The sequence below is a fragment of the Fusarium fujikuroi genome, chromosome FFUJ_chr09 (genome assembly GCF_900079805.1).
Source record: "Fusarium fujikuroi IMI 58289 draft genome, chromosome FFUJ_chr09".
In the NCBI taxonomy this organism is placed as follows: domain Eukaryota; kingdom Fungi; phylum Ascomycota; class Sordariomycetes; order Hypocreales; family Nectriaceae; genus Fusarium; species Fusarium fujikuroi.
This window is the reverse complement of record NC_036630.1, coordinates 1,646,731-1,664,181: the sequence shown is the minus strand read 5'-3', so window position 1 is coordinate 1,664,181 and position 17,451 is coordinate 1,646,731. Positions and strand designations below refer to the sequence as shown.

Below are 17,451 nucleotides of genomic sequence, written 5' to 3'. Positions count from 1 at the left end.
ACCAGATCGAACGAATATCGTACCATCGCGAATCGCCAAGATGTTGGACATTGAGGATTTCATCGAGGAGCGCGGCGGAAACCCCGAGAAGATTCGAGAGAGTCAGCGTCGCCGACATGCTCCTGTAGAGCTGGTTGACGAGGTTATTGCCCTTTGGCAAGATGCGCGCAAGAGTGAGTCATCGGATATTTACACAGTTTTAATGATATCTTTGAACCAGCTAACATCTTGGAAGCTCAGTATGGAGTTACACAGATCGGCACACAAATAAACGGCGTTCAGAAGGAGATTGGCCTCAAGAAACGAGCCAAAGAGGACGCGACCGAGCTACTTAAGCAGAAGGAGGAGTTGACAGAGAAGAAGAAGATCCAAGAGGAGCTTGCCGCAGCAAAGAATGCCGAACTCAAAGTCAAGGCAAAGCTCGTCGGAAACTACGTGCACGACTCGGTCCACGTCAGCGACAACGAGGACAACAACACAATCGAGCGAACCTGGGAGCCTGAGACTTTCGATAAGACCAAGCAAGCTGCTCTTTCTCACCACGATGTGCTGCTGCGGCTTGGCGGATACGACCCTGTTCGAGGCGTCAAGTTGGTCGGCCACCGAGGTTACTGCTTGACTGGCTACGGCATGTTCCTGTAAGTTAGAAGGGTATGAAGGGCGGCAACGATGTCTAACAATGACAGGAACCTTGCACTCGTCAACTATGCCACAGCTTTCCTCTTCAACAAGGGTATGTATACTTAAACCAATATTATATCATGCATCGTTAACGAATTCTGTGCTGCAGGCTACACCCCTAACCAACCACCCTTCATGCTCAATCGCGACCAGATGGCCAAGACTGCACAGCTCTCTCAGTTTGACGAGGAGCTTTACCGTGTTTCCGAAGGACCTACACCTTCCGAGTCGGATCGATATCTCATTGCCACCAGCGAGCAGCCTCTTTCCGCCCTTCATGCCGAGGAGTGGATCCAGCCCTCTGAGCTCCCTATTAAGTACTGCGGCTACAGCACTTGCTTCCGAAAGGAGGCCGGCAGCCACGGTCGTGATGCCTGGGGCGTGTTCCGCGTGCATCAGTTCGAGAAGGTTGAGCAGTTCGTCCTCTGTGGCCCCGATGACAGCTGGGACCAGTTTGACCAAATGATGGCCAACTCTGAGGAGTTTTACAAGTCCCTTGGCCTCCCTTACCAGGTTGTGGGTATCGTCACAGGTGCTTTGAACAATGCTGCTGCCAAGAAGTACGACTTGGAGGCATGGTTCCCCTTCCAGAAGGAATACAAGGAGCTTGTTTCTTGCTCCAACTGCACAGACTACCAGACCAGAGAGCTCGAGATTCGTCACGGTTCCAAGAAGGGCAAGCAGATCGTTGGCGGTGGAAAGAAGGAGTATGTCCATGCTCTGAACGCTGTAAGTTGGGATGATCCCCGCGCTTGTTGAGGTCATATCGCTAATCCATCTTTACAGACTCTGTGTGCTACTGAACGAACACTGTGCTGCATTCTTGAGAACTACCAAACGGAGGAAGGTCTCGTTGTGCCCGAGGTCCTGCGAAAGTATATTCCTGGCGAGCCTGAGTTCTTGCCTTTCATCAAGGAGGCCCCCAAGGAAGCAGAAAAGACTGAAAAGAAGGAGGGCGGCAAGAAGGAGAAGACCCTTCCTGTTCGTGAGACCAAGGCGTAAATGAATGCATTCTGTCAAAATGAAATGAGATGTTATAGAGGAAGAAAATGTGTTCTATTTTCGATGATACAGCGTATGATGGGAATTTCAGTAGAAACCAACAAAAATCATCAACAAGATAGCTGGTCAGCTTAACAAACGGGCGAATATCTGTTTGTTCAATGATGCATTCGATGAGAGCTTGGATTCGGGTCGGAAGAGGATATCTCCGAAATTCCGCGGCACTGAACAAGTTCGGCCTGAAGCGTTAGCTCACGGATCGTTGAGCCCTTTCCCCGCCCCCTGTCGAAATGACACCGGTCCTCTCCGTGATCAAGACGGAGGTGGGTACCGTTTTGGCATTTAATCTGCCGGCCTCGTTGTGGAAGTACCATGGCAGCAATAGTCATCACCATCCGCGATTGAGTATCCAGAGCTCTATGATTTTACTGGGAAGCAAGATAAGACATCCTCATATATATTGTATAGGACGCAGGCAAAGGAATTTGTTACTGGGCGCGAAGGAATTCATTCCGTCCGAACTTGGTGGCGGTGATAGTCACGGTACGGTGCGGCCGCATTACATCAACACTGTGCTGTACTCGGAAACGGCCCCACCGTAATGCTTCTGCCGGAGACGCCTCCTTTTCATCACCAGAAGAGGAGGCGCCTGCGAATGGGCGAAATTGTCGGCCGGGGCACGGAGGGTGGGTGCCGCATGTCTCTGTGAGAGGGTGAACGTAGGAAATACCCAAACGTCGCTCTGAAAACGCAACCGTTTTGTCCTGTGGACATTGGCATTGGAGACTCGAAAGCTGGCGCCGCCGGGCGGAGTGGAGGTGCAGTCCCGACAATACCTGGACCATGTCCGGCCACATCCATTGCGATCCGGAAGTGCCACAGGACATGTCAAGTACGAGCGATAAGGTGATTCTGACCACTTATCCAGAGGCCCGTGTGTGATGATGAAAACAGGGCTGTCTTGAAGGAAAACATGATCTTCTTATTGCTCCTTCACGCGCCGACGAAGCAGGCTGCCACAAGGAGGGGAAGAGAGTGGAGGGTACTGATAACCCCAGGTCTGGCTCGGATCATTATTTGCCGGCCCGGAACCAATAAAGGGCTGCAGAGTGCACAAATAAGACATCGTCGCCATTATCTGTTTGTATACAAAAGCGAGTGACTTGTGGGAAAAGGTTGAGTGAATGCCATAAAGATACAACCGCGGGATGTTGAGGCTCCAAAGCTCTAGCCTTGGTGGTCACCACGACTGAGGGCTAAGGAATAGGCCATGGACGGCATGGCGGCGGCTATTGAAGCCACTTGGTGATTATTCAAGTGTAATGCTGCAGCAGAATAGCTCGTGTTTTGCGGTAACACCAAATGGCTGAGCTTCACTTGTACTTTCGATATTGAGGACAACGACGTAGCAAGGCGTCTGCTTGTCCTACCTAGAGAAAACAAAGAGATCTCTTTCGCACTTCGGAATGATAATCGACCGGTCGGTATTTTAAGCACCAACAAGTATTCCTTGAGAGGTGAATTTGATATTAAAAGGTCTGGTCCCAGACTCGGAGGACAAAGCGATGCACAAGCCCATGAGACTGCCGAACACTCCACCCGCCAATTCTGACATTAAATTTGTGTGCACTGTGTGAGGGTCCGGGGGAACAACATCGGCGGTGAATGGTAAATGTCAGGGGAAAACCTCGGGCGGTTCGGCCTGCGGGAAGGGGAAATGAAAACCACTAGGCCCCGGTGACGGCGTGAATGAAATCGGCATCGCCACCAGCTTTTACGGGTTTCACAGCGTTGGAGTTAGGGCGACAAAATAACCGTGCTTTTCAATGAACTCATGTCTTCTGTTTATACCAAAGTCAATGTGTGATGATCGGAGGGACATGAAGCTTAATCAATGCTGGATAGACTCCGACGTTACCGACACCCCGGATATACCGATGCTCGGGGCGCGTCGCCAAAACAACCGAAAAACGACCCATCTCTGCCCTGCAGACGATGCTGCCGCTGATGCCACCGCGGTTACATCAACCAAGCTGTCCGTCAAATGAGAGGCCCATTGTGAGCAGTTCCGGGGATTCTGGGGACAGTAAGATCGTAGCGACTGTGATGAAACCTCGCGACAATTGCATGCGTCGACCTGCGCAGGACGGTGTGACATGCGCCTACAGCAGGTACGTATCTTGTTCCTGGCCGCGATTTGAATACCTTATTTGCGCCCACGTTTTGGTTGCTTGCTTGTTCCTTTGTTTCGATCCATCAAGCTGCTGTAGGTGGCCCCGCTACCGTTTTAAACGCCGGCGTATGGAGCCCGGAAGCTGGATGAGATGTTTATGACCAGACCATCTTTGTCAAGAAGAAGAGAATGTGAAGGCTTGAGATGGCCACCTGCTATATACTCACGAATCCTTTCCATCGTTTACCTGATGCCTTGCGCCTCTATTTATATACCCAATTAGACTTCTCAGTCATTGCAGTGATTGCACGGCGATGGCACTACGGCCCCCTTGAAAACCCGATGCCGAGAGGCCGTAGCGCTGAGTTTGGTTTGCGGTGCGGGCAGCGGCCGAGCATGATTTCCAAGCTTCATTTCCATGGGGGGTTACAATAAAATAGCTGCACCTTGAATGATACCTGTTGAAATGGCGATGTTTTGTTCAGCTTCAAGGTTCCCCAGGCATAGTGTTGATATATAGACGCTGTAATGTATGACGCACACCTATGGATTATTCTTGTCTTTCGGATAGAGCTCAGTTGATCAATCGCTCTGCCCTCAGTGATGGAAAGGCCTGTAACGTTCGGGTATGGATTTCTTTCAACCTTTGCCCTGTCGGTTTACGACCCACACACCCCCGTGGCTCTCCTCCGTTTCCCGTTCTCCGTCCCCCGTTTCTTCTGCCTCTTTTGTTGATGATGTTCCTGCCTTTGTCTTCAGGCTGTCCTGTCCGCTTTGTCGCCCTCTCGTGCTTTTGCCTTGCCAGTCACCTCCGCTTCCTCCGCCCCTTCTCCTCTTCATTTCCACTTCCTCCCATCTTGCCCCAGCCGCGCGATATTTTTTGTGAAAGATCTTGTTTCTACTGTTCATAGTTGTCTGAGACTGCTATTTCCATTTTTCTGCTGTTGTCTGGACATTGTGTGCGAATTGCCTGGACAGCCGGACTTAGGTAGAGGCTCTCCGACCCAATTTGATCGCCCCGGGCTTGGGTCATCTCCTTCATCCGATCGCACGGCGTCGCTATTTCGGTTGTTTTCGCCTACCAACTTTCCTAACAAGTGCGTAAGCTATTCCTTCTGTTGAACTCGCTGCAGCAACATACCTTTCTTTTTTGTCTTGCTCCTCTTCGATTTTCCCCATTTTCTATGTGGGAGTCGTGGTAGTGGCTCCCGCCTTATTCAGCCGCCCGAAACCCCCCAAATTCGCGCGTGCCTTCCGTTCGGCCTCGCTTGCCTCCTCCTCCCTCACACGGGGCCCTCCGGTCCTCTGCCGTTATTTTCACACGGAGCCCACCCCGAGAATTTCTTCCTTTCATCAACCGTTTTCGCTGCCATTTCATCATCCCCAGCAGAATTTACTTACCAATACCCTTACAGCGATCAAACGTTCCTCAGACTCACAGTTCCAATAGTCTGCCGTCGCCGACCATGTCGTCTGGCGTTGTCCGCTCTACCGCCCTCAGGGCTGGCGGTGCTTGCGTGCGTTGTCGCAAGGGCAAGACAAAATGCGTCTATGAGAATGGTAGAGCACCATGCAAGAACTGCGCAAAGGGAATGCATGACTGCTATCTGCCTTCAGAGAGTATGGCCCATCACCACGGCCAAAGCCCGGCGCGACACGCCAATCCTCACCGGCCACCTCGCGACAGTCTTCCTGCTGCAGGACCTGGCGTTGTTGCTGAAGCGCGACAGCCCGTGGTAGGCTCCAGTGCTGCTCGTCATATTCAAACAGGCTCTGATAAGTGAGTCGTCCATTTCTCATTGTTGTCTGTTGTTTCTGTCCTATCTCTTGTGTCGTTGCTATTCTCCGACATCCTATTTCCCCACACTCGGATCTTATCACAGCCCTCACTGTCGCGCGTCAGCATAACAGCCCCGACAAGTGCGGCATCTTCCAGTTGTCTTGTCAAACTGCTCTTCTTAACCCCGGGCGGATCGGCAGACGAGTCATCTTCGCCTCGCTTCCCTGTCTCGTCTCATCATAAGACTTTGGCACCCTCAGGCTGCTTCGTCTTCTCGCCCGAGTGGCTAGCCGCCCACTCGACAGCCCCTTACCCGGCCCCCGTATCCCTGCCCTGTTCCCCATTTCTCATTACCACACCCGCGCCCGCGCTTCTTTAGTTGCTCCCCCCGATCGCGCGACCCACTTTATCGCCGTCGGCTTACGGGGAGACCCCGAATTCTCATCAGAGTCTTCTGTGAAACTCCAGACCTGTATCTTCGAGACTTAATGAGTCGGTTTCTGATTTGTCAATATTTCATTGTTCGTTTGGTTCCTGAAGCCTTGAATCAAACTCTCAACGAAGCACGCCGGAGCTTTTCTGGATCTTTGGGTCATTGAATTGCAGGCCTTCGAGGTTGAGACGGGACGTGCCACCCCCTAGACCCCATTCGCAGTCTCTGTTTCCTTCGGTTTTGCTAACTGTAGCTCATAGGCTCACGCCCGAGCTGATCGCTGAGTGTGAACGTGTTGTATCGAAAACATTTCCAGCCTGTGTTGCGTTTCACAAGCCCTCTTTTGTACAACAGCTGAAGAGCGCGTCCTTGGATGCTGCTTTGGTCTACGGTCTTTTGACTTGTGCCGCCAGGTACGTTGCTCTTGCTTTGTTGCTACCTTATGTCAAATTATCCCTCACACGCTCATTCCCCGGTATGCGGATCAACCGACCGGTGACGGTCGCACCGGTTTGAGCTTCGACACGCCGTAGACCGGATTTGAGCCGAGGCATCCCGAACCACGGCCTGTTTTGCCTTCATTACGATGGCGGAAATGCCTAGAGTCACTGATCTAGACGTCATTTTCATGCCAAGTCCCCACTGCTAACATGATGCTGTCTGCAGGAGTTCTCCGAGTCTGATCCGCCGATATGGAGGCCCTACTCAAGCTGCAGAGACATTTGCTGCCAAGGCTATGACCCTCATCAATCAAAACTTGGACCATCCTAATCTCGTCGACATTCAGGCTCTGTGCTTGATCATTATCCACGAATGGGGCTCGCGAAATGCCGTTCGTGCCTACATTTACTTGGGGCAAGCCGCACGCATGGTTCAGATGTATCGCATCTTGAACAGCCATCATGCGTCCCCCGATGGCGATATGTTCTTGCGAGATGAATCTCTTCGGCGTACTGTTTGGCTTATTTACATCTTGGATTGCCTTCTGACTAGCACACCGGGACGTTTTGCAGCACTGTCTCCTCTAGACACCGCAGATGTGCCTTTGCCTTGCTCCGACATCAACTTTGCATTTGGCAACGCTGTCTTTGTCAAGACCCTACGACAGCAGCTTGATCCTACTGCCATTCCACCTGGCCAACCACCATCTGAGATTGGAGAGTTTGGTTACATAGTCTTGGCTTCGACAATCTGGCGTGACGTTGTTGGAATGCTTACCACTACTACCCTCGCGAGTTTCCGCGAAGAGGACTGTGGCGATTTAATTGCCAAGATCGAGGGTCTCCGAGCTTCTTTGCCCATGCAGTTCGTGGACAAGCCGGGCCAGATCAACCTACATATGACGATGGGCTCTGGCTACACCTTTGCCATGCTTCACTGCCTCCTACATTGCGCAACGATCTTTGTCCATCGAAGGCGGCTGTTGCAGGAAGTTACTTCAGTCAACTTCAACCTAGAGTCATTCCGCCTCAACGCTCGATGTCACGATATCATTGATCGGCTCTTTACTTCCTGCCACGGCACGATCTCTCTACTCACCGCTGTCGAGGCAGGTTCCGAGAAGGACCACACCCCTTGCTTTCCGATCTTCATGCTATTTTCGGCTTTTACAGCCAGCGCCACTGTCGCTTACCTTTCTCTCAAGGGCCTCACACCGCCCAACGCTGTCGAGACCGCCGCTCACATTGTCAAGGATGGCCTACGATTTATGAGTGACGGCACTGAGAACTGGCCTCTGATGGGCAGCTGGCTTCGACACCTCACCGTCATGCAAAGAGTGCTTAACAATGATGCTGCAGCTGCCAATGGTGGCTCCTTGCGCCATGGCTCGACATCTCACGGTGCAGGTGTCAAGGATGAAATCTCATCCAACGCTGACACCAACCCGGATGCGATGGATTATGACCAGCAGACGAACCACGCAGGTAGCGTCTCAGGCCAAGGCAACCCTCGATCTATCTCAGAGTCTGTGCGTGGCGATAGTGAGCCTCCTGTTGTTCTGGCAAGACGACCTGGCGTTACAACCATCAACGGTTCTGGGGGAGCATCCACCCCTACGACAGTTTCGCCACCACCGTCCAATACGACCCACGGAGCAGTACCCGATATCAAACAGCAGCCTAGCCCAGAAATGGCAAATGGGATTGTGCCTCCTCAGGATGGACAGACGACGAGCCAGGATATGACTGCACCAGAGCTTTGCCAAGCCTTTGAGCGACAGCTCCTTGATCTCGACGATCTTGCGGCTTTCATGGGCGGGGGTGTTTAGTAAGACACGAGGTTACGAATAATTTTCAACAGAAATAATGAGGGTCTTTGACGATTGGTGTCAAATCCTGGGCAAATGCAAGATCATAATGGTGAAGTCGGAGGATCGGTACATTAACAAGAGACCTGCCAGGGTTGTTGTAGGACTGCGTTGCGAAGGAATACCCAATATACCCTGGAAGGGCGTTGGGGACAGAGTCTTTTTTGGTACCTAGAGGTACCCAGTCGGTATACCTAAGAAAGCAGCGTGTTCCTTTCCTTCGAGACAGCAACAATTACAACCCCTGCTTGCTGTGAAGTGTATGCAACCAAACCTGATACGGATTGGACCTATCCGAACACTAAACATGTCGATTTTGGTTCGAGGCTAGGAAACTTTCAAGCGACAGTTGATCTGAGCTTCCTGCTCTAGTGTTGTGTATCTGGCTACGGTGGTTCTAGATGAACTCTGACTTAGACCAACCCCGAGTTCTCCCGTCATGGTCTGATAGTGTCTATCTCTATATCCCTGAATGACGAACCCGGGTTACGGGAGTGTTGCGAAGGACGTGAGCTAGTGGGCCGTAGATACCAACCCCATCCATTCACTATCTTCAACCTGCACAAGGTATTCGGACATTAGAAATATGGCCGAGGATAACTGATGGCAATGGAAATCTTGATAAATGACAAATAACGTGGCGAGTACGGTAACTAGATTGAAACGAGGCTCGTTACCTCCACTGGGGCTTATTGTATTTCGGGGAGTCGGGAATGATGTAAAGTAACGTGGAGGGTTTCGTGATATGATGGATCGGGCTTCTAGAAGGCTTCTGGAAGGAGCGGCAAGAGGTTGGAATTCGGTTACATTCAAGCTTGAAACGATGGATTGGAAAAGGGTTAGCTGACGTGCTAGAGAGATCAGCGGGCGTAAGTGATGGGCTGGATTTGAGTAAGAGGGATTTTCTGGGGAAACAAGCTTGTGGAAACGCATAAGCTGTGGAGGGAGGCGGGAGGGAAGCTTTCATGGGTGATATGCGGAGGAGGGTTCGAAGCTCAAGCAAGGTCAGTGCTCAAGGAGGAGACGATACGGGTATGTTTGTGTTTAATTGGTATACGATGCTGGCGTTAATTTTTAGGGATGGATCTATCGAATGATGTTGGCGTCTCCGAGTCATTCGTCCCGTATTCTTCCTCGAAATGGCTCTTGGTCAAAAGTGCAAGTTGAGTGATGCCAGCTGGTGATGTCAAGTCGTAGGTACATGGGCTCCACTTCAGATGCCGGATTGCCGATTCCCCCAGGGGCCGCTTACTCGAACTAGGATAGCCCCGGGCATTTCTCTCCACTTTATCGGCCGTCGTGTGCCGGGATTGGGGGGCGGGGACTGGGACTTGGAGATAGAGGAAGCTTCTCCAGGTTTGAGTAGTGCGGAGGAGGCAGGTCTAGTCTATAAGTCGTGAGGGGAAGGTAACTAACTACCTGAACGTCAGGCTACTAGAGGAGTGAAAGCGAAGGGGAAAGCGAAAGGGAGAAGAATACATTTTGATATTGCTGACTTGCGTTGTTGCTTGGACAAGTTTGAGAGTTGTTCGTGAGGGTACCTAATCACAAATCGAGATGGCTTACACAAGCTGAGATATCGCAACAGAGACAGGAAATCTGTCACGGTGTGATGGTGATGTAACGTGGATCTTCGCAACGATTGCACACAACAGCAGAGATCCCTGTCTCCGCAACACACCCAACCCCGAGATCTGCAGCACTACCTCGTAGATGCCGAATCAAAACCTCACGTCTCCGGAACCGGCACCCTCTAATCTACGAATTATGGGGACCCCCCGACTCTTCTGATCCTTGCTTATGCTACTTATGCTAGTTGCGTAAGGGTACGATAGGTTCGTGGGATATTCGCTCACGGTTCGGAGATGGTGCATTGAGTTTTGGAGCAGTTGGTCAAGTTGGGGGAGATGGGGAAGAGTATATAAGTGAGGATGATCCTCACTTGGAGTAGGTAGGTTGGTCTTTCGATCAGCAGCTTTGACTGTGTGTCTTTACTGATACTCACTCACTCATATTCATCCCCAAACATCCATCGTGGTGACTTCCTTCCATTTACACCAGTTCGTTGTTGATAGCAGTCAAGAAGGTCACTTGTCATCCAGACGCCTTCACTCAGTACCTTGCTCCTACAACCTCTTGTACGATAACAAAAGCCCACGATGACTCAAGACGAGTACAACACTCGCGCACCTCATGAGGGCATGTCTCCAGGTCGTTACGCAGCCACAAGATTCTCCTCGCTCAAGCCTCCCATGCACAATGTCCCGAATCCCATAAAACTTGTGCGCATGCTGAACTCCCAACAATGGGCATTCTTCTTCGTCGCCTTCGCAGCTTGGGTGAGTTCTCCTTGCAATTGTGCCATCTTAGCAATCACTAACTCATGACATGTAGACATGGGACGCATTCGATTTCTTCTCCGTATCTCTCACCGTTACAAGTCTCAGCAAAACCTTCGACAAATCCAAGACCGACATCACATGGGGTATTACCCTCGTTCTCATGTTCCGATCCGTTGGTTCTGTCGCCTTCGGTATTGCGAGTGATCGATATGGCCGAAAGTGGCCATTTGTGGTCAACAATCTTCTCTTCATTGTTCTTGAACTTGTGAGTACAGCCCTACAGACACCCCTGTCACATTGGGCTTGGCAAGGCCGATGCCAAGAGATCTACGAGATATGTCCGAACAGTCGCTGACGAAATATCATGCAGGGCACTGGTTTCTGTCAAACCTACCAGCAGTTTCTAGCCTGCAGAGCCCTTTTTGGCGTTGCCATGGGTGGTCTTTATGGTAATGCTGCCGCCACTGCCCTTGAAGACTGTCCAGAGGAGGCCCGTGGTCTTATGAGTGGTATGCTCCAGCAAGGTGTAAGTAACAATGTCCCGCTTCACTGACGTTCATTATCTCATTGTTGCAGTATGCTTTCGGATACCTTCTATGTGCCGCATTTGCTCGCGGTCTCGTCGATACAACATCTCACGACTGGCGTCCTCTCTTCTGGTTCGGCGCTTGCCCTCCCGTCCTCTTCATCATCGCTCGTCTGATGCTCCCCGAGACACAAGCATACCAGGAACGCCAACACGCACGAGAAGTTGCTGGTGCGGACGGAAAAGGAAAGGTTTTCATCAAAGAAGGCAAAGTCGCTCTCAAGCACCACTGGCTTCTGCTGGTATATCTCGTCCTTCTCATGGCGGGCTTCAACTTCATGAGCCACGGTAGCCAGGACTTGTACCCTACCATGTTGGAGAACCAGCTCAACTTTTCCAAGAACAAGGTCACTGTCACCCAGGTTGTGGCCAACCTGGGAGCCATGCTTGGTGGCACTGTCGTCGGGTTCAGCAGTCAATCTATTGGTCGTCGAATCAGCATCATCGCTTGTTGCATCGTAGGCGGCGCCCTGCTCTATCCCTATACTTTCGTCCGCGACTCTTCCATTATCGCGGCTGCCTTTTTCCAGCAATTCTGCGTCCAGGGAGCGTGGGGTGTCATTCCTATCCATCTGATGGAATTATCTCCAGGGGCTTTCCGTACTTTCGTCGTTGGCACATCCTACCAACTCGGTAACCTCGTGTCTTCGGCTTCGTCGACCATCGAGGCACGTCTCGGCGAGAACTTCCCACTTCCCGACAACGCTGAAGGCCAGACTCGTTACGACTACGGAAAAGTCATCTGCATCTTCATGGCCTGTGTGTACGTGTACGTCATTGTTCTGACGTTCATCGGTCCCGAGAACTTGAGGGGCAAGTTTGATGTTGCTCACGACTCTGATGCCAGGGAGGCCATGGGCGACGGGGCTATGGAGCAGGCTGCTGACCGTCATGGTCATTACGACGAGGAAACCGGAAGGATCAGCAGTGAGAAGCCTGAGGTTGCCCACCTGCGGGATTAGACGTGGTCGAATGTCTGGCAGAAGTGATGACTGGTCTAGGTGTTCTGCAATAACGACTGAAGTGCAACTTTGCACGCATATAGTTCTTGATGTTAGTCCAGATATAGTCATGAAATTCATGAAATATTCCAAAGCTTCGTTGTGCTTGATCTCATATGCCGGGTCGTCGGTGATGATTCCTCATGACTATGGGCATTCCCCGCATCGGTGGAGCGGATGTCGGTAGTATAGTGCACGCCAAGAGCCCATGACCATTTCTCCAGAGAATCAGTTGATCCAATTCGTTTCGGACTTGTTATTTAATTCCTCCGCCCTTTTCTAGATTAACCATGGTACGTAAAATGTCTGGGGAACCTGTTATCCGGATACGTATTTCCCCACTCTCCACACGCGGATCCGACGATAGCTGCTTTCTGAATGAACTTGTTGATTCCAAACTTGAGCCTCTTGACCGAGTCTGTAAGGAGTTTCATCAATATCTTTACTGTCACAAACTTACGCGAATCCTCCGGAGAAAGGGAATTCACTTGCTTGCCCTCAAGCCTCTGACATAGCTCCAACGCGGAATGGAGATATTTCTCGTAGAATGGCCCTCTCCACTTGGGGATGCAGTAATTCCAAACTAGTTCCCGCTCTTGCTTAAGTGACTAGGACAGTCTTGGGAATCATTACTCACTGACCCCCCGTCCATTGTGCGGAGATCTACCCAGGTATATATATCCCAGGCCCGAGAACCTTGAGAGCTTCTTCACTCCACAGATTGTCTCATAGACACCTTGATAACTTACACTTTTCCAAAGACACTCTAGCTTCGTGCTTAATTTGTTACACAATGGCTCTTACTGGCAGCTGCATGTGTGGTGCCATCGCTTACAAGAGCGACAGTACGTTTCTTGAACCAATCATATAATACGGATTCTTCTAACTAGATATCTAGGCGACGCTGCTATTACGGCTCTCTGCCACTGCATCGATTGCCAGAAGTGGACTGGCGGTGCCTTTACTTCCAATGCTGTTGTCGCTGAGGGCGACTTTTCCGTCACCAAGGGTATTGCCTTCAACCAATTCTCTTTGCCAGGTAGACACTGATATCAGGTTTCCAGGTTCTCCCAAGCAATATGATGTCACCGGCGCCTCGGGCAAGATAAACCACCACTTCTTCTGTGGCGACTGTGGCTCCAGCCTCTACACTCGCCTCGATGTCATGCCCGGCAATATCATCATCAAGGCTGGTGGTCTTGACAACGGCAAGGCCAGCCTCGACAACAAGATCAATGTCGAGTTTTACTGCCGCGATCGTGTTAGCTACCTGCAGGCTGCTGAGGGAGCCAAGCAGGAGCACCTCTTTGGCTAAGATCGGATGTTGGATGAGATGGATCTGGTCGTATCCGTCCATGATTGCGGAGCCAATTGCCCAGTGTAGCGTTGAATAGTGATGTTGTTCTCCAGGGATTTGTCCCTCGTTTCGATTACAACCCAGAACAGATTCTTGCTATGAGACAGTTCATATGAACGGTACCGCAACAGGGTGTTTGCAAAAACGTGACCTCCGCTCTCATTGCATCTGCCAGATAAAGCAGTTCGTCTGCTAAACTCCAGCCGGGTCAGACCAGGCGACAAGATGTCTGAAAATGTCATCCTGCGATGGGCCGTTCGCATTGTAGTGCTCTTCACACTCTGGCCTCCTTTCGCATGAGGCTCCCCAAGGACAGCGCCTTGAGCCAAGTATACTACCGGGCTCTCGGAGAGCCTTGCCAACAAACTTGCCCTCTGGTTGTATGCGGCCATCTGGACACATCCAGCGCTGCCGCACGAGCCCCGGCTTCTGAGTCCGGCATCTTGGTAAAGCAGATGGGGCACGACCCCAGTGAGTTATCACAGGACTTGAACGCTTCCGACAGTTCTGCCACTTCTGGTAGGCCATATAGACCTATTCTCGCTGAACTACGACAGCCGTAGTTGATACTGCTTCGAACATGAAGGCATACACGAAAGTAAAAGCGATGCTGAATTTTCTGCACTCCTAGATATTTTGGAATCCATATCACCAGAGTCCTTTGGAGGAATAGTTCATCTTGAATTATGCGAACAATGGATGTCCATAGTTCTGTGCCACCATCATTGTATCGATGGATATTTCCGTGGTAGTTGAGCGTATCGAGAGAGAGTCCGTGGGTAGGGCCGTTGAAATGGCGATTCATGATGAGTCGCGCCTCGGGATATTTTATCGTCGGACAAGAGTTGATCGACAGATGAAAGTTGAAGTGAAGAAAACAGTTTTTTCTACAATCCCACTTGTAGCAGTTACAGGGATCAACCATCCCACGTCGGTCCCGTTGGTGAAGTCTCACACAGATGATATCAGGGGGGAGGCAAATGAGATTTCCACGGGGATCCTTCAGAAGGATTCTCCGTCGAAGGCGATCGAAGAATCGTCTGTAAAGACTTCTCATGTTTGTATTTGAGGTCCAAGTCGGTTGACTCGAACAGAACATCGCGAAAAACAGGGAAAAGGGGACATATATATAACTTATCGGTGCTTGCTTAGAGTTTTCATAACCTGTCACACGTGGGATTAAGTACAAGCTTAACACGCCACGGCAGCAGAACTGCTTCATTCTGTTTAAGTTGGCTTCCTGAACGGTGAATTCTCGCTATGCCTATGATTGGGCTGTTAACAAAGAGACAACTACTTCGCGAGATATATGCTGACCGTAACCACTAACACGGCCTGGCTTTCGGGCTCAAGCTTATCCAAATCTGTCACTACCGTATAAGCACATAATCAGCCTTGATCCTAAATCAATGAAAAAGAATTAGACCAAATTAGATGAGTTTTGTATAAATTCAACCTAAAAACCCTAAATTCCGCATGCTGCCTTGTATCCTGTATCTGCATCACATGAGCTTATAACAGCGGTGTATGGATCATATATATCACGGAGACTCCGTAGTGGCTGTTTCTCTGGAGATTGGCTTACAGGGGCAGGATGTCTTATCTCAGATTCTTCCACCCTTCTTCATTCTGGGCCTCTATAAGAGTTCCTTTTTTATTCTCAATTATCGCGACCTTGTTAGTATCTACACATTGTTTTTATACTCCGTATTCGGCCATTGACACGCACGTCACCGATTGCTGATTTGACGTGGTACAAGCCAAGAGTGGGGGCATTCTCAGCTACTCCGCAAGATATTGGGGCGATCTCCCGAAGGCCAGCAGCAACCATCCACATCCATCTAAACAACGTCTTTTATTAAGTTACAAGGGTTTTTACTATTGACAGCCACTCGCCTCATTTCATACTTCATACGTCTTGGCTTGTTCAAGATGGGGCCATCACAGTCTACACACAAGTCAGATGACTCTCACGGACAAGAGTTTGTTCTCCCGCCCTTCACTCGTGACCTTACTACCCCCAAACCAGAGGCCAAGAGATGGGTCGAAGATGGCATCGTTTGGTGCTACGCCTTCAACCATGCCGAAGGAGAACGCTGTTTTGAAAGGGCTATTGAGATTGACCCCGAATGTTGCCTCGCATATTGGGGCCTTGCCTTTGCTCTTGGTCCCAACTACAACAAGCCATGGAAAGCATTCGACCGGAACGATCTCAAGCACACCACTTTGAAAGGCCTTGAAGCCTGCAAAAATGCTGAAGCTCTAGCCTCAAAAGCGAGCCCCATTGAACGAGCACTTGCTGGTGCCATTCGACATCGCTATCCCAAAGATGAGAACGACACGAATCATGCCAGGAGTTGGAACAGTGCCTACGCGGAAGCTATGAAACCTGTTTATGAAGAGTTCAAAGATGATCTCGACATCGCAACCCTGTACGCCGATGCACTCATGAATCTCACGCCATGGGCTCTGTGGGACGTCCGAACAGAGAAGCCTGCGCCCGGTTCTGAGGTTCTAGAGATTCAACAAGTTCTTGAAAGAGGTCTAGCTCAGGAAGGCGGATATGAACATATCGGACTCTTGCATGCCTACATTCACGTCACCGAAATGTCAACCGAGCCTGAAAAGGGTCTTCTTGCAGCCGAACATCTTCGCAGATTGGCAAATGAAGCAGGCCACCTGGCTCACATGCCTTCGCATCTCGACATCCTCATCGGAGACTATCGGCGTGCCATCTCTGCTAATGCAAAAGCTGTCATAGCTGATGAGAAATTTGTATCCCTTCGGGGCGGTGGCGACTTCTACACCATATACCGTATGCATGACTACCACTCACTCATCTACGCCGCCATGTTTGCTGGCCAGTACGGTGTCTCGATCAAGGCAGTGAACCAAATGGAAGTGGCTATTCCAGACCAAGATTTACGAATTGAGTCGCCCCCGATGGCAGATTGGCTAGAAACCTTCCGATCAGTTCGTCCACATATCCTCATCCGCTTTGGAAAATGGGAGGAAATCATTGACATGCCACTTCCTGTGGACCAGAAACTGCTCTGCGTGACCACCGCGACGATTCACTATGCCAAGGGTGTTGCTTATGCGGCGCTGGGAAATGTTGAAGAGTCAGCTAAGCAACGAGAACTCTTCATTGCTGCCAAAGCTCGTGTGCCGCCGACTCGTACACAGTACCCTAATAAGTGCCTTGATGTCCTGGCTGTGGCTGAGGCCATGCTCGATGGCGAGCTTGAGTACCGACGGGGCAACATTGAGCTTGCCTTTGAGCATCTTCGAAAGTCAATCGATCTCGATGATGGTCTGCGATACGCTGAGCCGTGGGCATGGATGCAACCCGCCCGTCATGCGTACGCCGCTCTCCTCATGGAACAAGGCCGCATCGAAGAAGCTGCTGAAGTATATCGCACCGACCTCGGGTTGAACAACAAGCTATTCAGGGCAAGACATCACCCTAACAATGTCTGGGCCCTCCACGGCTATCACGAGTGTGCAGTGAAGCTGGAACTCGACGGCGAGGCGCGGATCATAAAGCAGCAGCTCAAGACGGCTATGGCTTTTGTGGATGTGCCTATCGAGTCGTCATGTTATTGCAGACGGGATGTTGAGAATCCTGTTGGATGTTGTCGTTTGTGATTCATTTCTATAGATGACTAGATTGTTTTGAAGACATGGCGATGGTATGTTAGATAGCCTAGACTCTTGTTTAAATGATTGGATTCACACGGCCTTTCGGAATGGTTATTTGCGGACCATGATGAGTTGAGAGTTATGTA

At 50.7% G+C, this 17,451-nt stretch overlaps 5 protein-coding genes; all 5 read left to right on the top strand.

Annotated features, from left to right (window-relative positions):
• Nucleotides 1-40: 40 nt before the first annotated feature.
• FFUJ_09650 (probable serine-tRNA ligase, cytosolic) lies at nt 41-1,683 on the top strand (the record flags this gene model as incomplete). XM_023568424.1 has 5 exons in its annotated part: nt 41-173; nt 236-632; nt 687-733; nt 791-1,410; nt 1,468-1,683. The coding sequence occupies 5 exons, from the start codon at nt 41-43 to the stop codon at nt 1,681-1,683; spliced, it is 1,413 nt and encodes a 470-aa protein (XP_023435625.1).
• A 3,639-nt stretch (nt 1,684-5,322) lies between these two features.
• On the top strand, nt 5,323-8,338 carry FFUJ_09651 (related to general repressor of transcription; the record flags this gene model as incomplete). XM_023568423.1 has 3 exons in its annotated part: nt 5,323-5,636; nt 6,330-6,482; nt 6,736-8,338. 3 exons carry the CDS (start codon nt 5,323-5,325, stop codon nt 8,336-8,338), a joined length of 2,070 nt encoding a protein of 689 aa, XP_023435624.1.
• Nucleotides 8,339-10,536: 2,198 nt separating this feature from the next.
• Nucleotides 10,537-12,267, top strand: FFUJ_09652 (related to carboxylic acid transporter protein; the record flags this gene model as incomplete). XM_023568422.1 has 4 exons in its annotated part: nt 10,537-10,716; nt 10,772-10,984; nt 11,090-11,245; nt 11,296-12,267. 4 exons carry the CDS (start codon nt 10,537-10,539, stop codon nt 12,265-12,267), a joined length of 1,521 nt encoding a protein of 506 aa, XP_023435623.1.
• An 832-nt stretch (nt 12,268-13,099) lies between these two features.
• FFUJ_09653 (uncharacterized protein) lies at nt 13,100-13,621 on the top strand (the record flags this gene model as incomplete). XM_023568421.1 has 3 exons in its annotated part: nt 13,100-13,151; nt 13,205-13,315; nt 13,371-13,621. 3 exons carry the CDS (start codon nt 13,100-13,102, stop codon nt 13,619-13,621), a joined length of 414 nt encoding a protein of 137 aa, XP_023435622.1.
• Nucleotides 13,622-15,595: 1,974 nt separating this feature from the next.
• On the top strand, nt 15,596-17,311 carry FFUJ_09654 (probable TPR domain protein; the record flags this gene model as incomplete). Its single annotated transcript, XM_023568420.1, has 1 exon — nt 15,596-17,311. One exon carries the CDS (start codon nt 15,596-15,598, stop codon nt 17,309-17,311), a length of 1,716 nt encoding a protein of 571 aa, XP_023435621.1.
• Between the last annotated feature and the right edge of the window lie 140 nt (nt 17,312-17,451).